Consider the following 24,549-nt stretch of genomic DNA (forward strand, 5'->3'; position numbering starts at 1 on the left):
GCAAAACCTTGCCCGAGGAAGCACCAGGTGTGGCTGTGTGTAAGGTCCTGGAAGCGGAGGAATGTTCTGCCAGACTGCAGTGCAGTACCTCGGGGAGGCTGCCAACAGCCCAGAGGAGCGGAGCAGGGCAAGCGTGAAATAGAAAGCCGCAGTCGAGGGTACATGTCTTTGAAAGAGGTGGAAAAGGGCCTGGGAGGGTAGCTATAGATGAGACAGGACTGAACGCCTAATTTTCATTCAAGCATGAAATATGGTCTTACAGGGATCTGGAAATAATCCGCGAGTACACGGAAGATCGAAGTAGTCTCGAGAGGCAGATTGAAATCCTCCAGTAAGTTTGCATATAAAGTGCTCATTGCATTTACATTTTACTTTATATTTTTAGCTAATAAAATAGGTGCCACGTATAACGCAGGTTGCTATTTTCTAAGGACCGAGTCACGGTTCAGGGTGTGTCTCTTCTCACTGTGGGGCATCCAGCACATCTGCTTAGCTTTTTGATGCTTCTAATCCTAAATAAAAGATGTGGATCCAGGGAAGAGAGTATAAGCCTGTACAGGTCCTCACACGTCCAGTGACACGGCCAGCGTGTCTTCGTCACATCTCTGTGAAGAATCACAGCCGTGACCTCATCAGGACTCTCTGCAGCTCTGCACAGTAAACTTGGCAGGCCTCTCCCCTGAGTGTATGTCGCAGGGCTGTGTGTACAAATCCATTCGTTCTCAACTTACTGTGCTTGGGTAGATGTGTATTTTTGTTAGTTCCCCCCCCCCCCCGCAAATAGAAATATTATACCTGCAGTGTCACCTTTGAAGACCCTGGAAGGGGCAGACAGGTAAAATACTCTACTGCTAACCAAAAGGTTGGAGGTTCAGGTCCACCCAGAGGTATCTCGGAAGAAAGGCCTGGCAGTCTACTTCCAAAAAATGAGCCATTGAAAACGCTGTGGAGCCCAGTTCTACTCTGACACACATGGGGCCGCCATGAGTCAGAACTGACTCAGTGGCAACTGTTTGGCATCAGCTTCACATCCTTTGAGGGCCTTCCCAACAACACCTCCACCTCACACCCCCTTTGTCATCTGGACCCTCACAGTATTTTCTCCTGCTAAGTGTAAGTGTATACTCCCCCAAATGAAGTAAGGTTAGCTAGACAGATTACTTTCACTGGTTTTGAAGGTTTTGTAAGTCTCACATCTGGCAATTGTAGAGTTTATTCTTACATTAGTCATATTGATTCATTTATGACTCAGTAGATTTTCCCTCAGCACCATTTATGGGTCAAGTATGTCAGGAGCTGAGTAAAGAGGGGCAAGTAGGACAAAAAAAAAAGATATCCTTATGGGGTAGTCTAGGGGAAGAAGACAGAAATGGTCAACAGTTATAGAAATGAATGTAAAATGCCAAATGAGAGAGGGAAGACAAAGGAAAGGTTCACGTTCTAACTAGGAAGGTTGGGGGGTTGTTCCCGGAGGAAGTGGCGATTGAGCCAAGAGATGAAGGACAGGTAGACATTAGAGAGGGGCGCTGTTGTTTTTCTCACTTTATAGAACAGGGAGCTGATTTTCAGAGGTGCAAACAGTTAACGTACTCAGCTGCTAACTGAAAGGTTGGAGGATTGAGTTCACCCAGAGGTGCCTCGAAAGAAAAGCCTGGTGATCTACTTCCAAAAAATCAGCCATTTAAAATCTTACGGAGCCCAGTTCTACTCTGACACATGTAGGGTTGCCATGAGTGAGAATCAACTCCATAGCAACTTTCTTTTTTTTTTTTTTTAAGACTTGTCTAAATCACATGGAAAATGAGCACCTGAGCTGGGAATTGAACCCAGAGGTCTGAGGTCAACATCTGAGTCATTTACTGGTAAATGATGGTGCCTGATAGGACAGCACCAGGTCATGAGTAGAATGCAGGAGTAGCCAGGAGAAAGAGGCATGATATAGCCCAGTGTATTCGCACGGCCGCTGGCCATGTGAAGAGGGGGTCAGAGAGCAGCACGTGGTGCTGATGGCTGGGTCTGACATTTAGGGCACAGAGACCTGCGTAAAACCTGTTCAAACACCAGAACTACATGAGGGAAGAGATAGTTCCACCATATAACTGATTCATTCATAAAATGCCCGTACACCTTTAAAGAGAAGATGTGTTGATTAACATGTTACACTTCTGGTTATAAATTATCTCCATGTATGAGGTTCAAAGGGAAGGGGTAGAAGGTTGCACAAGGTGGTAATTCCACATCCTGAACCATTCCTCCATCTATCTATCTATCTATCTATTACTTATTTCTTTATTCTGTAGAACAGCTAACCGGAAACTGCACGACAGTAACGACGGCCTAAGAAGTGCCCTAGAAAACAGTTATAGCAAGCTCAACAGATCTTTGGTATGCAATAACATTTTATTATAGCTTTTGTTCTTTCTAGTGGTAGAGTGTTTTGTAGGTGATGAAAATCATGTATTTTCTTAGAAGAGAGCATCATACAGACCTTTAAATAAGGAGAAGCTATTTCCATATAATAAGAGGAGGAGCATTTTTTTGAAATTAAAGAAAAATCTGCTACCCTTCTGCAGAAATGCCTAGATGTTAACCAGTTCTTGTTAGATGTTGTAGGAAACTAGAGAAAGACATGAAGGATGTGACCTTTGCCCTGGAAGACGTTATAGTGTTCTAGGGACTTAAGATGTGCACAGATAGCAATGCGTCTACTCCTCACTTACCGACTATCTCGTTATCAGACCGTTTACATTTGTGACAGTAGTACAAACTCTGCTGTCCAACTATTTTGTGCATTAATGATGTACATCTGGCAGTAATGAATGCCAGGGTGTGAGGCCAGAGTGATGCTGGCTGTAATAAGTAAGGTTATATGTCATCTTAGCTGGGCCATAGTTTGGCAGTTCTATAATGATGTAATTCGGCAGTTATGTAATGATGTAGTCATCCTCCATTTTGTGGTCTGACATGGTCATCCATTTTTGTGTAAAGTTGATTTTTGCATAACAACCTGGCCTTTGGAACCTAGCCATACCAGTAAGTGAGGAGTGGGTGTAGTACAAGAAAAGGTGCAAGGTCCCATGGAGGCAAAAATTAATATTGTTCCTGATGAGAGAAGGACAGAGTGTTTTGGCATGTTGAATATTCCTTATCTTAGTTAGAGTATCAGAGTTGGACTTGGATTTTAAACCCTCTTAGAGAAACAAGCTGAGCTCCCATTTGAAATTTTGAGGACCCTCCCCAGACTGAATTTGCCTTAAAGCCAAAGCCTCTTCACCCATCTTTGGGCATCAGCTGCAACATCACTAAGCCCAATTATGGTGGGAGAAGAGACAAATCTGAGGAATTTGGTATTGCAGGGTCCTGGCAAATCTGGGGAACAAGAGTTCTCCTTTATGTAATATGCAGGAGGGTTTGAACTTAAGATACAATGAAGAGAGAATGCTTATGTTTAGTTATCTCATTGCACCTTTTTCCTTGATTTCCATGCTCACATTTGCTCATATGGGATACCAAGTTTTTAGTTATGTTTGAAGAAGTTAAATAGTGTGCTGCAGTTAAAACAATATTTGGAAAATGTTACATGGAATAACAAGATTATTTATATATTACAGCGCATAAGTAACATCTCTCCAGGGAATACAATTTCTAGAAGCAGTCCCAAACTTAATGGCCATTGTCCTCAACCCCTGGGCTATGACAGGTATGTTAACACTTACCTTCTTTTTGTTTGAATTCTGAATCCAATATAAAAGGAAAATAAATCTTCTTAGAGATGAAATCAAAATGTAGTTTGGGCCCCAATTTCTTTCTATTTTCTGTTATCTTACTTAAAATTCTGAAGCATGAAATGTAAATATCAAAAGTAAGAATGTTTTAGAGAGGGCAAAGGTTTTTCCTTAAGATGTTGTCATGACTTGGTTTTATTATGCTCACCCTTACCTCATCTCTAATCATTTCTTAGAAATGGGCTCAGTAAGAGGTGTTTCAGGGAAACTAGTGAAATCACCAAAAAAAGCCTCAAAACCAAACCAGTTGTCATTGAGTCAGTTCCAACTCATGGTGACTCCATGTGTGTCAGAGTAGAACTGCGCTTCTAGGGTTTTCAGCGGCTATGATCTTGGAGAAGTAAATTGCCAGGCCTTTCTTCTGCAGTCCTCTGGGTAAATTCAAACTGCCAACTTTTCAGTTAGTAGCCAAGCACTTAACCATTTGTGCCACCCGGGGACTCTGTGGAATCACAGGTATTGGGGGAAAAGAAAAAAAAATGATGTATTCAGGTAGAATACTATGTTTAATTAATTACTGTGGTATACAGGTTGAGACTATCTAGCGTCATCTGTAAGTGTTTAATAGCTTAGCATAATATGATGAAAACTATGTTGGAGAAAAAAAAACTTTCAAAACAGAAGTATCGCTGGTAGATGTTTATGAGGTATTGTATTAAAGGAGTGCCTGAAGCTGACCAGAAAGGGAGCATTTAGCTCTGTTTTTAATCAAGTGAAGTGAAATATTGGCACTATTATTACTTGGAACTTAGTAATAAAACCCTAAAGATTGCATTGTATAAGTATGTATATGTACATATATGTATAGTGTTGCTAGTTAAAAGGTTAATTTGGGGGTATGTCAAAGTGTGTGGCCTGGACTGATGATCCTTTCCGGGAGGGTCATTCGTTTGATATCCAAAGTTAAACTTTTTTCTTTTTTTATTTAATGCAAATCTAAAAACTTAATAAAAGCGTGTTGTGTGTTTAATTTTGTATCTTTTGTGGCTTTATTTGATGTTAACTGGTAAATTTATTTTGCTTTTGTGTTTTTTGTAAGAGCACTAACAAAAATATAACTTGTTTTATATTTTTACATATTGAACTGTAATGAAAAATGTTCTTAGGACGTGTATTCCACTTCTTTTTCCTCCCTATAAAAAAATCTAAGTAGGTTAAAAAAAAAAAAAAGTCCTAACCACTACTGACAACATGGAGCTGAAGTAGTTTGGACCATATTGTAGTGAGAATGGTTTCTTTATGTTCCTTGCAGATTGACCTGAAATGAGTTATAGAAGAGTTTCACAAATGTTTAATCAACAACAACAACAAAAATAATACATACACACACACACACAAACACATGCACACACAGGTAGCTGGATTGAGTTATGGTATGAAGCTTCCTACCTTAGGATCATGACTTTATAGTTGAGCAGCATATTTCCAGAAGGTGTTTAAGTGGTTAAATCTCCCTTGCAAATAGTTTTAAACGCTTGCACAAAAACATTTTTGATTTCTGAGATTTTCATGGCTTATCCTTATTTACATTGAGATCATCCTTTCAGTTGTAAGCATGTCCATTTCTTATCACTTCTCATATCTGGAGACTCTGTACACTGCCCGATCTTCCTTTCCAAGGAGACCAGGTATGCAGAGTCCCTAGAATGATATCCAGGTGCTCAGTAAGTCACAGCCGTTGTCATTTCAGTATAGGCTTAGGGTATAATGAAAATCAAATGGAAGCACAAAACTAAGTAGTGAGGGAAATACGCACACAGTTTCTTTTAGTGTTTTTGTTTGATGTTAATTTCTCCCTCATTTGTAAAATCTTAGAGTTTCATAAATGGAAAGACCCAGGAAAGTCAGGGTTTCTAGCCTTTACCTAAGACATCTCCCTATGTAACATTTCCTTATAGGACTCTTTACAGATGATATGTCAAAGCATTACTGGCAGAAAACTCATGTCATATATCAAACTGTTTCTCTATCGTACGTTTCTAGATGCCTTCCATTTTTCACCATGCTTATGAAGAACTTGACTCCCAGAGGAGTTTGTCAGTTTGCCCTTATTTTGTCTTGTGTAACCAAGACAATGTATTATTTTTCTTCATGTGTCAGCTCTTCAGGTGTTGAAGAGAGAAAGCATTGAAACCATTCCTCACATGGGAGGGTTCCGAGTCTCACGTCATCATAGTTGTTTCTCCCATCGGTGTTTCAGAATCTCTTTTAAGTAGAGATGTTATCCAGAAATACATACACTCTTTGATTATGGCTGGACCATACTGGAGTACAAGAGTTCCTTTGTTCTACTTGTATCTTCATTAATGCAACTTGAGATTGCTTTAACATCTAATTCTTTTTGTATCAAGAAATCAAAAAGATAATTAAAGATAGTGTTGCTTGTTTAATGTTTGATTTGAGTGTCTTTATCTGAATCGATTGTTGCATAGAATGGACTGATAACACTTTGAACATTTCATTTCCCCTGATGACTAATCATGGAATACATTGTGACTCTTGGCAAAAGTGAGAATGTAGGTGTTGATTCCATCGCTGTCTTACTGTGCATTTCTCAGCATGTCAGCCTTCAGGTTAAGCAGCTTCCCCTTTATTTCCAGGTCGTCCCGCTCGTCCTATGTGGATGAGGACTGTGACTCTCTGGCCCTCTGTGACCCTATGCAGAGGATGAATTGTGAAGTCGACAGCCTGCCTGAGAGCTGCTTTGACAGCGGCTTGTCCACCCTGAGAGATTCCAACGAGTACGACTCTGAAGTGGAATATAAGCAGCAGAGGGGCTTTCAGAGGTCACAGTGCACGCAGGAGAACTTTGGGGGTGATGCTTCAGATACAGACGTAAGCCCCAGAAATCACTGCTCTCCTAGGTCTCATCTTTGATTAAATTCTACCACCCTATCTGACTTTTGAGGAGCCCTGGTGATGCAGTGGTTAAGTTCTCAGCTGCTAACTGAAAGGTTGATGGTTTGAACCCAGCTTCCTCTCTGTGGGAAAAAGATGCAGCAGTCTGCTTCTGTAAGATTACATCTTTGGAAACCCTCTGGAGCAGTTCTACTCTGTCCTATAGGGTTGGTTTTGAGTCAGATAGAATCAGCTCGAAGGCAACAGATTAGAGGCTTTTAGTTTGCTTATTTCTCTGACTTTTATCTGTCATGGAATCCATTTTAAATGTTATAAAAGATGAGAAATAACCAGTGGAATGTTCTTTTCTACACCAAGTTAAGGAGAAGTTCTCATAAACTGTCATTTATAACAACTGTTCCATAGCAGTGTCAACTATAGATTCAGCTATATATTTTTGTTTCTTTTTAATTCATAATGGATGTGGTCCCAAGACAAACAGCCATGAAAACCCTGGGAGCAGTTCTACTCTGCAACACATGGGGTCACCATGAGCCAGAAATGACTTAATGGCAACAGGTTTGGTGTTTTCGGTTTTGATACGTGTGTAGTGAGATACTTTGGTTTTTAACTGTTAATTTTTTTTTTTTTTTAAATAGGTTCCTGAGATAAGGGATGAAGAGACGTATGGTTCAGTCTTAGACTGGAAACCTCAAGGGTCTGTGAGTGAAGGCAGCTTTGTAACTTCTTCAAGAAAGCCGATTTCAGTACTTTCTCCCCAGGTAGATAGTTTCTGAGGCACTTTTATTCACGAATTGTGTTAATTTTCTCTGCCATGTTACTAGGCAGAAGCCTAGCCCTGTCTTTGTCGCCCGCTGTGATTTTCCCCCTAGACAGACACAGCAGATGACAGCCCGAAGTCTTGCTCGCAGAAGGCTTACAAGATTGTGCTTGCGGGGGATGCCGCAGTGGGGAAGTCTAGTTTCCTCGTGAGACTTTGCAAGAACGAATTTCGGGGAAACACAAGTGCCACCCTGGGTATGGTCTGTATTTCAGTTGATAATGGGAGAATGGCTTTTGTTCTGTTTCCTTTTATTTTTCTTCAGGGAGTACATACTCAGACCTACAACAGTTATCTCTCTGTCTCTCTGCATGTATGTACATATGTATGCACATGTGTACACGTGTCCACATGTATGTATATATATCCTTATCTATAGAATGGACCTCCTCCACTTTGGCCAACTTCAGGTAAGGAAGACGGACAGAGGACAGAGCTACCCACTTAGCCAGTCATATCAACCAAACCGCATTTAGAGCCTGAGGGGATAGATTGATTTATTCAGCAAATATTTTCTGAGTTTCTCCCATGAGGCAGGTACTGTTAAAGGCACTAAGAAACAAAGCAAGCAAAATCCCACCCTCTAGGAACTTAGCAATGGAGGGAAATGTGCAAAAACCAACAAGCAAAAAAATGAGGCTTGAGGCGAGGTAGTTTTACACAGGGCAGTCAGGTCAGGGAAAGCCTTTCTGATAAAGTATCATTTGATATTGATCAAGGGACAGATACAGGGAGCAGTTTGTCATTAGGGTCAAAATCAGCCAACTGTATGCTCCCCTGCCCTCCTTCACAACAGAATACGTGAGTAATACCTCTCAGAACACGGAAAGATGCAATGTCCTGGTTTGTTCCATCCAGTTTGCATAACAATCAGTGAAATGAGTTGAAAATATGCAAATTATCATTTATTTTTCTTTTTCATCTGAAGAGTTCCTATTCTGATAACCAGGAATGCTAGAACACATTGATTACACTCTTCACAATGGGCTTCTTTGTAAATTTATGGTTTTCTGATACACTCTTCAAGATAATGCAGCCAAACATTCATTTAAATTTGGTTCAGTTGTTAAAAGAGCATAACACATATGCATATACATACACGTACACGTATACTTACACAGACACGTATACCATTGAGTCAGTTCCAACTCATGCTGACCCCGTGTATGTCAAAGTATGACTGTGCTCCATAGGGCTTTCTATTGCTGGTTTTTCAGAAGTAAATCACCAGGCCTTTCTTTCAAGTTACCTCTTGGGGGGACTTGAACCTCCAACTTCTCAGCAGCTGAGCACGTTAACTATTTGTACCACCCAGGTACTCAACATCTACACATGCATGCACACACACACACACACGCACACGCACAGCTAGTTAGCTGGGCGTGTGGAACATAGATTTTCCCTTTGTGGATTAAATCCTCACCCACGTCAGCCAGCCTGCAGATGGTGTACCTGCTCACATGTGTGGTCTGACATGTAATTAGTCTGTGAATGTCACTCTCCTTGAAGGTAGTGCTCATTCTTCTCCCCCTCACTGAGCTTTGGGTAATTGGCTTTTGTCACATCTAAAGAGGGTTTGAAAGTAAAAACCAATGGGATGGTTCATGTCCTGTTTTCCATTCTTGTATTCCTTTTCAGGAGTTGACTTCCAAATGAAAACTCTTGTCGTAGACGGAGAGCGAACTGTCCTGCAGCTCTGGGACACAGCTGGTCAGGAGAGGCAAGTGCTCTTCATCATGTCTGGGGCTCTGCTTAGGGTTGTGTAGACAAGGCTTGTAGGACGTTTGGTGTTTTTTACGTTCCTGTTAAAATTTCAAGAACACTTGAAATTTTCTACATCCCAGGATTTCTTTCTTCATTTATGTATCAGTTGTGGTAAGAGGAAAGACCTTTTAAGCTTTCGTTGAGCTGGTATTTTCTTGGGAAAAAGTGAGTGCCCATTCCTAACTAGAGAATTTAGGTGACTCAACACTCTTGAATGCAGTGATGTTGTAAGAAGCCATTTGGCAGTGGAAAAACAGGAGAAGGAGACTTGTCAGCTCCCCTTGACTCATGGTTCGAAGCACGAGCTACTTAGCAGACTGACATCTCATGGGAGTACCTTATTTTGCGTTCATGACCAATGACCGGAAGCATTAAGCATAGGTTTTAATCTTGTCTAACTCTTTGGGAACAGAATCCATTCAGTTGTTCTACAAATATGTATTGGGTGCCAGTCTCTGTACCATTCAGAATGCTAAGATTTATCTGTAAACAAACAGAAATAGGCATCCCCATGGAGTTTATATTTTCCATATCCTGGGAGTTTCCACATTTTAAAAATGGCTGTGGTTAAAATGACCTTGTTTAAAAGTACTTACAAAATATTGTACTTGGTTTTAGAGTTAGGACGTATATGTTGAGACATGCTCTTTCCCCATGAAACCCACCCATCCGCCGTGTACGTAAAGTTTCTAGCGCATGTTGGTGTCCAACAAATAGTCGTTTTTCTTCTATCTACCCTTAATACTCCTTACCTACTATGTTGTTGTTCGTTGCTGTCAAGTTGGTTCTGACTCGTGGCGACCCCATGTTCTGTAGGGTTTTCAAGGCTATGACCTTTCGGAAAGAGATCACCAGGCTTCTCCTCCAAGATGTCTCTGGATGGGTTTGAGCCACCAACCTTTTGGCTAGTAATCGAGTGCTTAACTGTTTGCACCACCGAGGGACTCCTTCCTCCCTTCCATACCCCTCCAAAATAATTTTTCTAGAATGTGCGTCTCCTTTCAGCCACCTCTGTGTCCCACCCATGGGTTCCAGTACCTTATTGCTAAGGTTGGAGTTTCAAGACATTCTTGGGATTGTGTGGTGGAGAAAATGATTGGCTTTTCTACATCAGTAGCCCAAAACTCATCCTGTTAACTTCCATTGGGCCTGCTGGGGCCTTGGAGATGCTATTACATAGTAATATGTTGCTATTGTATTTTCTCAAATGGGATTTAACTTTCAGAAGATGAGAAAAAAGCGAGCATAAAAGAGACAAAAACAAGGCAGCACCAAACTGACTGATTAGAAAAATTACTTATTATTTGCTTTTCTCTTTTCCAGATTCAGAAGTATTGCCAAGTCTTACTTCAGAAGGGCAGATGGTGTTTTGCTGCTATATGATGTTACATGTGAGAAAAGCTTTCTCAACGTGCGAGAATGGGTGGATATGATTGAGGTAAGAAGTCAAAACAGAGAAACAGAAAATTACACAGAGGAATTGTAGGCCATCTTCAAAAGTGTTGCAGCTCTTCTTTGTCTCAGTGAACTTGATTAGAAGCCATTGGTCCCAGCTATCAGGAAGACCTGGATGTGAGAGGCAGCATTTCCAATGGCACTTGGAAGCCTTGGTCTCTTCCTCAGGAGCTGTGTAGGTCCCATGAAGCCAAGGACACTACTAAAGGGAGCTTCTGAAATAAAACTTCTCAGTTTTCTTACAAATACGATCAGAAGCCCATTGGAAGCAAGTAAAAACGCAGGTGATCTAAAACAGAAGTAGCTCTCACAATCAAGGAACGGCACAGTTGGGTGTGTAGCCTTGTGGTTCCGTAGTTGGATGTGTATAGAAGCTTCCATGCATGTAGAAGTAAGGTGAAATGCTACCCAGTTACAAGCATGTGCTGAGGTCTAAAGTCTGTAGGAGCTAGTTCTCGGCGTTCCTCTGGTCATAATTTAGGATCTGTAGACATCCCCGAGTACCACTGAAATACTGATTGGTATTTTAAACCTGTGTGGTAACATCTGTGCTTTGTTTTGCTTCTATGAGATGGTGCCTTTCATTAAAGTTATCATATCCTTTATTTCCATAGGAAATAATTTTTTTTATTGTAGTAAAATATACATAACATAAAACCTAACATTTTAACCATTTATAAGTGTACAAATCTGTGGCACTAAGTACACTCAACAATGTTGTGTAACTATCACCACTATTTCCAGAACTTTTCTGTCACCTCTGGCATGGATTGAATTGTGTCCCCCCAAAATGTGTGTATCAGTTTGGCTGGGCCATGATTCCCAGTGTTGTGTGATTACCCACCATTTTGTCATCTGAAGTGGTTTTCCTACATGTTGTAAATCCTGCCTCTACGATGGTAATGAGGGAGGATGGGCAGCCATTGTATTGATGAGGCAGGACTCAATCAATGGGATTGGAGTGTGTCTTGAGCCAGTTTCTTTTGGGATATAAAAGAGAGAAGCAAGCAGAGAGACAGGGGGACCTCATACCATCAAGAAAGCAGTGCCGGCAGCAAAGCGCATCCTTTGGACCTGGAGTTCCTGAGCAGAGAAGCTCCTAGTCTAGGGGAGGATTGAAGAGAAGGACCTTCCTCCAGATCTGACAAAGAGAGAAAGCCTCCTCCTGAAGCTGACACCCTGAATTTGGACTCCTAGCCTACTTTACTGTGAGGAAATAAATTTCTCTTGGTTAAAGCCATCCACTTGTGGTATTTCTGTTACAGCAGCACTGGATAACTAAGACAACCCCAAACAGAAACCCAGTAAACAATAACTACCTATTCCTTGTTTCCACCAGCTCCTGGTAACTATTCTAATTTCCGTGTCTATGAATTAGTCTATTCTAGATACTTCATATATACCAATATTTGTCCTTTATGTACATGGCTTATTTCATAGTATACGTTTTCAAGTTTTATCCACACTGTGGCATGTATTAGAACTTCATTCCTTTCCTGTAGGTGAATAATATTCCATGGTATGTATATAGTACCTTTCGTTTATCCATTCTTCTGTTGGTGGACATTTGGGTTGTTTCTACCTTTTGGCTACTGTGGATAATGTTGCTATAAAAACTGATGTACAAGAATCTGTTTAAGTCCCTGTTTCCAGTCCTTTTCGTATATACCTAGGAGTGGAGTTGCTAGGTCGTATGATGATTCAATGTTTAACTTTTTGAGGAACCGGCAGGCTGTTTTCCACAGCAGCTGCACCATTTTACATTCCCACCAGCAATGGGTGAAGGTTCCAATTTCTCCACATTTTTTCCAACGCTTGCTATTTTACTTTTTTTGATAGTAGCCATTTTTGTGAATGGTTTTTTATAAGTGGGAAATGATTTTGACTACATTTAGTGTGCTTCAAAAAGTTATTAATCAACATAATACTAAATTTCAAACTATGGTGCAGCATTCTCTCTTTAAAAAAAAAACTACTGGCTAATATAATTTTTCAAGTGACTGTGACATCTTTAATTTTTAATAGGCATTAAAGTACTGTAGTGACTAAACAGAGAACTGATGGCTGTTTGATCTCAAGTAAGCCTCTGGATTCTGCCATTGGGCCTATTTCATACCCCATAAAAAGTAGAATCAATAATCTCTTTCTAACTAAAAAAGTAATGTGAGACATGACTGATTGCAATTGGCAATAAGACATAGAAAATGACAAATAAATATGCATTTTGTTCTACGGAAGCATCATGGCTTAAAATTATTATAAACACAAAGTGTGTTTAAAGTTTTATGACAGTTTTATTTCACAAAATTTTCCTTTTATGATATCCATCCTTGCAAAAGAAGTAAGAAATGCATTGTTAGTCTCATTTGTTTTTATGAGAAGCCTGAGGTATACAAAGTATATGATACTTGATTATAGTTATTTACTGGTCAGGGGTAGAGCTGGGGCTAGAATTGGACTTGCTGATTCAGTACCAGTAGCTCCTTTTATAAAGCTCCAGGCTGAGCAGCAGATTATTAAAGCAGCTCTAATGTCAGGGAAGGAATTACAGTGTCCAGTTAGTGCATGGAGAGAGACATCTACCCAAGGGAATCAGTGACACTCCTCCTGGGATAGAGCAGTGGGTCCAGAGAATAATCTATGGCTAAGCTCTTTTTATTGTTAAACATTTTGGACTTAGTCTTCATTTTAAGTCTTTGAATTATGGTCTGATTGCTCCAAAAAAAGAGGCAGAAAAGGCAGTCAGCTACAGTGTTGAAACAGCCCTTACATAGAGTGACCAGCCATCCAAAATTGCTAAACATCTGCACGCAGTAAGTAATCTTATCAGCTGTTGGTATCATTTCATAGAGTCTGAAAAGGAAGGATGCTTGAATTTGTCATGGAGGGAAAAATTGGATACCACTTGATATTTGACAGAAACCCTGGTGGTGTAGTGGTTGAGAGCTACGACTGCTAACCAAAAGATCAGCAGTTCGAATCCACCAGGCGCTTCTTGGAAACCCCACGGAGTAGTTCTACTCTGTCCTGTAGGGTCGCTATGAGTCAGAATCAACTCGACAGCAATGGGTTTGGTTTGGTTGATACTTGACTTTCCCATTAGAAAAATAATGAACCTAGTAAACCATCCCCATGGCTCAGCCTTACCTATTTGAGGAAAATCTATAGGGGCAATTTTTATGACCCCAATACAAGTGAGTACTAATTAGTGGTGTGATCATTGGCATAGGGCAGGCGGTTACAACATCTTTAATAAAATTATGGATATCTCCTGTTGTGGCCATTTGTTGAGCTGTCATGAATAACTTACTGATCAAATATTTGGGTAAAGGCTGAATGGAGAAACTTGAGATGTGAGATTCTTCTCAACTTTTACACATGCAGAAATATTTTCTGAGTACCTGTTATATGCATGTACTGTTCTAGATGCTTGGCATAGATCCCTTAATAAAACAGAGCCTGATGCTTATGGAGCTTGTGTTCCACTAGGGGGAGACAGACAACAAACATGAAGAAAATTAGTAGTATGATACAAACTCAAAAACCCAGTGCTGTCAAGTCGATTCCGACTAGTAGGCTAGAAAGTGATAAATGTTGTGAGGAGAGAGAGAGAGAGCCAAGTGAGTAGGCTCACGATGGTGGGAGTGGGCTGCAAATGTAATTAGCACAGTCAACAAAGCCTCGCTGAGAGAAGGTGACATTGAAGTCAAGACTTGAAGGAGGTGCCAGTCATTCAGTCTTTCCTACCCTTGACCTCCTGAAGTGGATGTTTGATTAATGGTTTCCTATTGGTGCCCCCTTTAGCCCTGAGATCACCAAAGTACACACTTAGCACATTAATGGGCGGAACCCTTTGCAGGCGAGGGGGGTGGTGGGGAGTCATTTTCTAGTTTTGGGGAAGGCCTTTCATTCTCTTCTCTCTTTTCCTTTTACTACCTTCTGGTGCCCTCCTTCATGAGTCCCTGGGTGGTGCAAGTGGTTAAGCGCTCTACTCCTAACCAAAAGATTGGTGGTTCTAGTCCAACCCAGAGGTGCCTGGGAAAAAAGACCTGATGATCTGTTTCCGAAAGGTCACAGCCATTGAAAACCCTATGAAGCGCTATTCTATTCCGAAACACATGGGGTCACCCGCAAGTTGGAATGGACTTGATGGCAACTGGTTTGGTTTGGGTTTGTTTTGGTGCCCTCTGTCAAAGGAAAATTGTTTGAAGAGAACTAAAACCAAACCCGTTGCAAATTGATTCCGACTCATAGCAACCCCAGGTCCAATATAATTTCATTACTTTTAAGGCCAATTTCTCAGCCCCATGTAGGACCTTACTGAACGAACACCTGATGTCTTTAGACACCACGAAGAGTAATTTCCAGATATCTTTGTCAGGGACACTACTTCTCTTGTCTAGAAATGGAAGCCTGGTTTTCTGTGCTAGTCAGGTTATCTTCTTTTATTCTGGTCATGTCTTGATGACGCTAATAAGGAATATGCCCTTGTTAACCCTTTCATTTTACAGATAGGGAAATTGAGGCAGAAGTGTGAAGAGACACAGCCAGCCAGTGGGTGGACCAGTGGTGGGAGGGGCAGGGTTTCACATTTAGATCTGCCACTCACATCTTACACAGGGGTGCTGGGAAAGTGTAAATGATTGCATATGCAGATTTGGGAGCATCATCCTTGGAAGTTATTTCTTTGAATGATTGGTAATTGACTCTCCATAAGAAAAAACGTTGGGCTTTAAGACCTTCCCGTTTTTCTTTTGTTGTAAACCAGATAGCAGTGTGCTTGGAGCTTTCAAACCCTGTTTTCGTCCTGATATATTTACAGAATTACTATGTTTTATACCTGGGATAATGAAGTCACCTCGTAATCACCGTTGTCTGAAGTGAAAGCAGTAGAAAATGATGTGAGCCCCACAGCCAAATATAATTCTGTGGTGACATGTCTTGAGCTTGTATTGGCTTGTAGTATTCTGGAAACCCTGGTGGTGTAGTGGTTAAGAGCTACGGCTGCTAACCAAAAGGTCGGCAGTTTGAATCCATCAGACACTCCTTGGAAACCCTGTGGGGCAATTCCACTCTGTCCTATAGGGTCGCTATGAGTTGGAATCCACTCAACAGCAATGGGTTTTTTTTTTTTTTTTGTAGTGTTCAGTGTGCTGGAAATAGGAAATTAGAAGACACATGTTTCCTTTACCCTGAACAGGATTCATCCTGATGCCTTTTATCTTTCTCATTAGCCTAAGGAGGAAGCATTGAATTATGTAAAGGGCTGTGGAGTCAGGGAGAATCAGGTTTGGCTATGGAGTCAGGGAGAACCAGGTTTGGACCCTAGCCCTGACACTTAAACTATTTAACCTTTCTGAATTTTGGTTTTCTTATTTGCAAATGGGAAAAAAATATAGTTATTTTAGGGATATTTTGAAGTTAAAGATATTTATATACAGCATGTGGCACAACATGCATTTGGAAAACAATAGCCGCTGCTGCCATTGTTCTTAACGTCGTCATCTTAAGTCCAATGGCTGATGTATGCACATTTCTTTTCTTTTTTTGTGGTAGGATGCAACCCATGAGAGTATTCCTATCATGTTGATAGGAAACAAGGCTGATCTTCGTGACGCTGCTGCTGCAGAGGGCCAAAAATGTGTCCCAGGATACATGGGAGAAAAGCTGTCCATGGTAAGGTTAAAAAAAAGGGCGGGTCCAAATTGGAAGAGACCTTAAGGAATTCTCTGGCTTTGGAGTCAGTGCCTTTCATTATTGTCTACCTTTTCTTAAGATGTCCTTAGAGTAAACCTCCATCCTGTTTGATGGGGCTTCTGTCCCTCTTACACAGGCAGAACTCTCAATGACCCTGCTCCCATTCATGAGTGAAATTAACCCACAGATTAGACCCTTTATAAAGGTAAAATGATCACTTGATCATTGTTTCTCCATTAAACATCATTGACAAAGAGGAGTCAAAATTACCATCTTCCTCCTCACTCTCGCCTAGTTCCTGGAATCCTATAGTCATGGAATTCAAGTAAAGAAAAATGAATGAGTGTCCTGTTTTGAAAAGAAAGATTTAATGCCATAGGGTTACTATGCAGAGATGGTGCAGTGTCTCACCAGGGTAGACGGGACTAGGGAGACATCTTTCTTTTTCTCCAAGATTTGTGCTTAGTTGCAATAGCCTAAAATGATTTTTGGTTATGCATTTGTATAGTGGGTGATATTCATTACTGTCCAGATTTTATCCTGGGCAATGTTTATTCTTCCATTATTATCATCATGTTATAATGCTATCTGACCTTTTTATGAGTTGTCTTACCTGTACGTGGATCCAGATGTACTTTGGATCAAATGAGAAGTTAATACAATAACAGTCTGATTTGTTATTGGTATCATTGTTGTCTGTTGTCAGCCCCATGAAAGGACTACTTTGTTCTATCTGCCTACCTCTCTATCTATCATCTATCTATTTATCTATCTATATGGAGTTTTTCTCCAGTCCCTGGAGAAGGACATCATGCTTAGTAAAGTAAGGGTCAGTGAGAAAAAAGAAGACCCTTGATGAGATAGATTGATGCAGTGGCTGTAACAGTGGGCTCAAATAACGATTATAAGGGTGGCGCAGAACAGGACAGTGTTTCGTTCTGTTGTACGTGGAGTTGCTATGAGTTGGAACAACAACAACGAATGGAGTTTTTGAATGGTACAAACAGTTAATGGCACAGCTGCTAACTAAAAGGTTGGAGGTTAGAGTCCACCCAGAGGCACCTTGGAAGAAAGTCTTGATGGTCTACTGAAAAATCGGCCTTTGAAAACCCTATGGGGCACAGTTCTACTCTGACATATGTGCGGGTGCCGTGAGTTGGCATTGACTCAATGGCAGCTGATTGGTTGATTGGGAAATATCTATTAGTTTTAGCAACATTAGAGGTTGCTAGATCCTGATAGGAAAAGATGATCGTGTGCAGGTGGGTGTGTGTTAGCTGCTGGCCTAAAGGACACATACTTTTGATGGAAATTTAATCCTTGGGTGGGTATCTTATTTGATAGAACAGCTTGATAGCATAGATATGAATGTTAGAAATAAGAACCTTAAAACATGAAATTTTTGTTTTGTGTTTTTTTTCTTTTAATGCCAAATAAAAATCCTCTTGCTAGAAATTATTCCTGGAATGACTAAGAGCTTTTATTGTTTTTGTCTTTTAAGTATTGAAATTGAATCAAATTTCTCAGCTGTTAGTCACACTTAGTATGCTCAACAGGAAAATACTTTTATTAATTTTAAAAGAAAAGATAACAGGAAACCCAACTAAAGCCTTTAATTGTGTGTATTTCTTTTCTACAGACCTATGGGGCATTATTCTGTGAAACAAGTGCAAAAGATGGTTCGAATATACTGGAAGCTGTTTTGCACCTTGCTCGGTAAAGTTTTGCATTATATTTAGAAAACGACATTGGATTGAATTTTCATTTAGTTGATACATATGTCAGATTTCTTGACCATAACATGCAGTTTTAATATACGTTTAAAAACACTGCCTTTCATTAATGTTAGTGGTGGTGTTAGCTGCCATCGAGTTGGCTATGATTCCTGGCAACCCCATGTACAACACAACAGAACATTGCCCGGGTCAAAGCCGTTTTCATGATTGTTGGCATGTTTGAGTCCATTGTTAACGGCTTTTATCTAGTGCCTTCCAACCTAGGGGGCTCATTTTCCAGCGCCATATCAGGCAATATTCTGTCGTGCTCCACATTGGCTAATCTTTGGAAGTAGATCACTAGGCCTTTCTTAGTCTGGAAGCTCCACTGAAACCTGTATACCATGAGTGACCCTGATAGTATTCAAAAAACCAGTGGCATAGCTTCCAGCATCATAGCAACATGCAACCCATCACATCATGACAAAATGAGAGCCAAGTGGTGGGACAGAGTAGAACTGCTTCCTAAGATTTCCAAGGCTGTGATCTTTACAGAAGCAGACTGCCACGTCTTTCTCCAGCAGAGTGTCTGGTGGGCTTGAACTGCCATCCTTTTGGTTAGCAAGATAAGCATCACCAGGGCTTCTCTCTTTAGTGGTAGTAGTAGCAAATAAACAGATTTTATAAAAATGTGTAATGCTGCTTACTCATTGTGAACATTGGCAGAATACCTTTACTGCCAAACAAAGCAGGTGCATCTGAGGTGCCATTGACATTTCTGCAAAATGTCACCACAAAGCTAACAGTTGACTTGTAGGGATCATTTCCAGGAACCAGATTTCAAATACAAGAGACTATTATGAATACAATTGTCTATTATGACATCTTCCAGAATAAAGGGGGAAAAAAAAAAACAGCAAAGCAAATTGTGTATCATGCCAGTTGGAAACACTTTTTCAAATTATTACCTAGGTAATTATTAAGCTAAAGCAATGTTGTTAATAATACATAACATTTTGGGATGTAAATTAGGGTGAAAATTGCATCATTAAGGAACCTGGATTGTAAATGTGAGTATGGTAATTCCTTGGAGTATTCTGAGAAGATAACATCTGTTAGCTTTATATCTTCTGCTCAGTTTTCTGCCAGAAATTGAAAGGTCGATCCTAACTGACCTAACGGGATTAAATACACACACACACACACACACACAAATACACATTAACAAAAACCAAGCCAATGATCTTTAATTACAAAGCAAAAACATCATTTTAGGCATGTAATTCTTCTGCTAATTATTTGTGAGACTTTATAAGAATCTTAACTTTAGTAGGATAATCAGCCTCTTCTGCTAATATGCACTGAGAATTAAAATGCTTTGCAGTATTTTTAAATGCCACTTTTCTATCAGTGATCTAGGGTTTGTAGTGATTAATAAAATAGAGTTCTATTAATAGAATAATTGAACTAGGGCCTTGGAATAATTGTTGCTGTCCCTTCAGAGAGATCAGGAAGGAGATCACAAGGAGGTCGTCAGCTAGACATTATTTTTGTTGTTGTTATTAGCTGCCATCGAATTGGTTCCCAATTCATGGTGACCCCACATATAATGGAATGAAATTCTGCCCAGTCCTCTGCCATCCTCATGGTTGGTTTTTAGATCAGACCTTTGTGATCCATAGTGTTTTCATGGACTAGTTTTCAGGAGGTGATCTCCAGGCCTTTCTTCCTAGCCTTTCTTAGTCTGGAAGCTCCCCTGAAGGCTGTTTGCTTCCTAGCAATACACAAGCTTCCACTGACAGACAGGTGGTGGCTGCACGTGAGGTGCAGTGGGTGAAATCTAACCTGGGTCTCCTACATGGCAGGTGAGAGTTCTACCACTGACTCCTGTCTTACTTGAGGCATCCCTAATCTGTAAAATGAAGAAGGGAGCCGAATACAATTACCTTTAAGCTCCTTTGATTCTCATTTTCTATGATTCTGTGTGTAATCGCCTGAGCGCCACTGAACAACATAACATAATAGTCTTTAATGCTGAATTATTGTATAGGGTCATAGCGAAGTGAAGTGCCTGTAAAGTGCCCTGGACACTCCCTGAGAGCAGAATCAATTCTCTTTATTGTATCATAAAGGTGGGGGAGGCCGTGAGCTGCTGGTGCCGGTCTCCCCATCTGCTGCAGTGTGACAGGCAGGGTCAGCTCATGCGTGGGCACAGTTTACAGTGTAGCTTAGACACAGACTGTGTGTGTTTACTTAGCACAGCTGGTGTGCAAAGGCATCTTGATAACTCGGGCACTTCACCTGTGACACAGACAAGTAGTCGTTTCCCTTTTTTAAGCTTTAAACAATTAAAGGCAAGCTTTTTGTGAATCACTTATCAAGGGTTGTTATTATTTCTGTTGCATTATGGCCTAAATTGAGGCCTCTAGCTTAGTTTTTACAGCCCTGCTGGTGAAATGGTTAAGAGGTCAGGCTGTTAATTAAAAGGTCAACAGTTTGAATCCACCAGCCACTTCTTGGAAACCCTACAGGGCAGCTCTGTGCTGTCCTGTGGGGTCACTATGAGTTGCAATCAGCTAGACAGCAGCGAGTTTGAGTTTTTTGGTTAGCTTAATTTTATTAGTGAAGTGTTAAATATAAAAATTGTAAGTAAGGAAAATATGCAAAGCCTTTAATTTGCTTTATACTCTGCCTTCGGATTTGCTTGTCAAAGTACCTAAGTTTTAAAATGGGAATATTAAAGTCTTCATGGGTAAAATGAACATTTTTAGAAGTTTTACAGCCTCTAGAAAGTTACATGTAATGCAAAATGAAGTTCTTGGTTTAGTTCCCATAACATGATCCAAACATGTTCCCTCCCCACCACCATGTAATGTCATAAAACGGGAACTGGGGGAGCCTACGAGTTTGCTCTGTCGGAACTGAACTCAGATTTGAAAGGAGGCCATGGATGGTCGGCTAACAACCTGAATTAGTCTGGTTTTTCTTGGAAAACATCTCAATCCCAGGAAAACTTTCTCCTAGAAATGCCATTTCCCTATTGTGTTAATGGGACGGCTTTCACAACCATTGTCCCGTTGGTAAGTACATTTGCCATTACCAGAACCATAGGCTTTCAACATTTTGCAATAGATTTAAGATCATCCAGCATTTACTTGATCAATGCCCTCAAATTTGACAAAAAAAAAAAAACGCTCGGGCCAATATATCGGTTCAGCCCAACAGCCGGGCTCATGGCGTGTAAACTTGTCCATAAGACTGAGTCATTTAAAATGCAGTCTTTAAGCATATGGTAGTTTTTGGTTAGGTAACTTAGTTTTCCCAGACTTAAGCCTGCTTTAGTTGTTTAGAACTGTATCTATTGGATCTCCTTAACATGGGCATGCTTGCATTTTGGGTGGATTAAAGAAACTGAAGGCTAGATGAAAGATGTGGGTATAGCATTACCCCTCTCAGTATTTGCTTTCAGATTCAACAATGCCTGTATTATTATGAGTGTTCAGTACACGCACAGCCCTGGACTAGGCTCAGCACAGGTGTCAAGGAAGTGTAAATTGTATTTTTACATTAGAGGAAAAAAAGAAGGTAGAAAACATAGGACCAGGTGCCATATGATATGCACCTGACAGAGGCCATCGGAGTTCCCAGAAAGAAGAGATACAAGTTGTTGGTGAAGGCTCGGTGCTGGACCTAGCAATTAAATTGAGTCTCAGGAGAAGACTGAGTTTGAATTAGTACAGAAGAGCAGGGAAGGCTATTCTAGGCCAGCCCAGAATAAAGGCCTAGAAATAAGTAATAAAATAACAAGTAATTAACAGCAACTAATGTTTTATGTGGAGCCTTGCTGGCACAGTGGTAAAGAGCTCAGCTGCTAATCAGAAGGTCGGCGGTTTGAATCCACCAGCTGCTTCTTGGAAACGCTAGGGGGCAGGCCTAGTCTCTCCCATAGGGACTAAGATTCGGAACTGACTCTCTGGCAGTGAGTTTGGTTTTTTGGTTCCTTCTTTGGAATGTTTTATGTAAGGATCCCTGGTAAGGCAATGGTTTAGCGTTCAGCTGTTTACCTAAAGGCTGGTGGTTTAAACCCACCCAGCAGCTCTTCACAAGGAAGACCTGTTGATCTATTCCCATAAAGATTACAGCCTAAAAAACCCTATGGGGCAGTTTTCCTCTGTCATATGGGGTTGCTATGAGTCAAAATCGATTTGACAGCGGCTAACAACAACACAGCAATGTTTTACACAGAGTTTGCTATGTTAGGCTCATATGAAGTGATTTCTTTATGTTATCCCATTTCATCTTCACAATAATCTTGTGAGGGTGCTATGATTATTATACCCATTTTACAGGTGAGAAAATTGAGTTAGAACACTGAATCAACTTGTTTAAAGTGACACAGCTAGTAAGGCTTTTTACTACTAATCTGAATCACAGGATTTGCTGCTTAAATGTTGATATTTCTCAGTATTCCATTCTGCACTCATTCTTTGTTTTCTCAGACTCCGAGCCCTGGTGGCACAGTGGCTAAGAGCTCAGCTGCTAACCAAAAGGTCTGCAGTTCAAATCCACCAGCTGCTCCTTTAAACCCTATGGGGCAGCTCTGTTCTGTCCTATAGAGTCGCTATGAGTTGGAATCGACTCAGCTGCAACGGGTTTGGTTTTTTCAGGTTCGTCTCAGACTCAGTCTCAGTCTCTCTTTCTCTCTCCCCCTCTCTCTCTATCCCTCTAATATCCTCCATCCCCATGGCTTCTGGAACCATTTATAGCTGATGGCATCATTTCTGCATTTTAACTCCCACCTCTTTTTAAAATTCCTAACCATATTTCAGACCACCAACCTCTGGAAGTTTCGTAGATTCAACATTTCTAAATCCTGATGTGTTAACTTTTTCTTTAAAACCGTTACTCATTCTGTATTCTCTTTCTCAGGAAACAGTACGAAGTTATGATTAAAAAATAGCAACTTGGCGTCAGTCTTAACTCCTTCCTCACTTACCTCTAGTAGGTTTTGAGGACCTGTTGATTACCTGTATCCCTCTTTAGTCAATCATTTCTCTCTCTTTGCTTTGGTTCAAGCCTTAAAATTTCTTGCCTGATTTAGTGCAGAGGGCACCTAAGTTTCTGCCTCAGAGTTTCCCCACCATCAGTTCAGCCCCACCCTGTAATCAGGGTAATCATTATCAATTGAAATTCAATTAATATTTACTTTCTTGCTTGCAACTCCACATTGGTGTCCTATGTACAACAAACAGTCCAAGCTCCTTAGTGTGTAGCTAACAGTCCTTCACAACCTGACCTCACTACCTTTCTGGTTGTCTCTCATCTTTTTCCCCAAATGAATGATAATTTGTAGATATAGCAATTTTCTTTTTTTTCCCCAATCCTGGCCATTCTCTTTTATGCCTCTTTTATGTTTGTGCGAGCTGTTCCCTGCACCTGGAATGAAGTGCTCCTTTCCTCATTAACTAAATTCCTGTTCTTTCAAGAAGTCCCTCCGACGTCAGTCTTCACGAAGTACAGCCTGCATGAAGCCTTACCTGTAACCCCAGAATGGTTATGGTGCGTTTTCTGTTTTCCTGCAACACATCATGCATGTCTGCTAGCAGCTCTCTTGGGATCTCGTAATTATTTATTTCGACATCTGTGTCTCATTTAAGCACTCACTAGTCAAGAGCCTCAAAACCATATAAAACCAAACCCATTGCCGTCAAGTCAGTTCCAACTCATAGCGACCCTATAGGACAAAGTAGAACTGCCCCATAGGGCATCCAAGGAACAGCTGGTGGATTCAAACTGCCATCCTTCTGGTTAGCAGCCAAGCTGTTAACCAGTAGGCCACCAGGGCTCCAAGAGCCTGGCATAAAGTGGACATTTGCTTAGTGACTAAATGGCCAATATTTGTCTTTTGAAAATTGCGTTTGTTTTCTATTGCTGCTTTAAAAGGTCACCACAGACTTAGCAACTTAAATAACACAATTTTATTATCTCACAGTTCTGTAGACCAGAAGTTGGACATGGTCTTTGGGGCTAAAATCAAGGTGTTGGCAGGGCTGCATTCCTTTCTGGAAGCTCTAGGGGAGAATCTCTTTTCTTGCCTTTTCCAGCTTCTTGTGGTCACCCACATTCCTTGGCTAGTACCCACCCCCCTTCTCCATCTCTAAAGCCAGCAATGGCAGGTCTGTGTGACTCACAGAATCCCTCAGACTTCTCAGCAGAAATAAAGAAGAGCTCTAATCCAGGAAGCTCTAACCTGGATTGACTGGCTGCAAATTATGTAGGCGTAGGAATGCACCCCTGCCTACCCCATCCTCACCCCCCACCCCCGTACAAACAAATGCCTGTGCCATGTTGGGACCCTTGACTGCTCTGTGCCTAGACTGCACAATGAGATTGCACCAGGTCTCCTCTAGGTTGTTGTTAACTGAAATTCAGCTGGTATTTAATGAGTGTTTGC

General features: G+C 40.8%; 1 protein-coding gene across 1 annotated transcript in view; it reads left to right on the plus strand.

The window, feature by feature from the left end:
• RASEF (RAS and EF-hand domain containing) overlaps positions 1-24,549 on the plus strand; it is a 101,235-nt gene that overhangs the window by 66,787 nt on the left and 9,899 nt on the right. Inside the window, exons 7-16 of the mRNA XM_049896888.1 lie at positions 263-331; positions 2,301-2,385; positions 3,612-3,700; positions 6,386-6,620; positions 7,283-7,405; positions 7,517-7,661; positions 9,103-9,184; positions 10,552-10,666; positions 16,240-16,359; positions 18,020-18,096. Of these exons, the coding sequence (XP_049752845.1) occupies positions 263-331; positions 2,301-2,385; positions 3,612-3,700; positions 6,386-6,620; positions 7,283-7,405; positions 7,517-7,661; positions 9,103-9,184; positions 10,552-10,666; positions 16,240-16,359; positions 18,020-18,096 (1,140 nt within the window). The remainder of the gene's footprint in view (positions 1-262; positions 332-2,300; positions 2,386-3,611; positions 3,701-6,385; positions 6,621-7,282; positions 7,406-7,516; positions 7,662-9,102; positions 9,185-10,551; positions 10,667-16,239; positions 16,360-18,019; positions 18,097-24,549) is intronic.

This window comes from Elephas maximus, chromosome 9 (genome assembly GCF_024166365.1).
Source record: "Elephas maximus indicus isolate mEleMax1 chromosome 9, mEleMax1 primary haplotype, whole genome shotgun sequence".
Taxonomy (NCBI): domain Eukaryota; kingdom Metazoa; phylum Chordata; class Mammalia; order Proboscidea; family Elephantidae; genus Elephas; species Elephas maximus.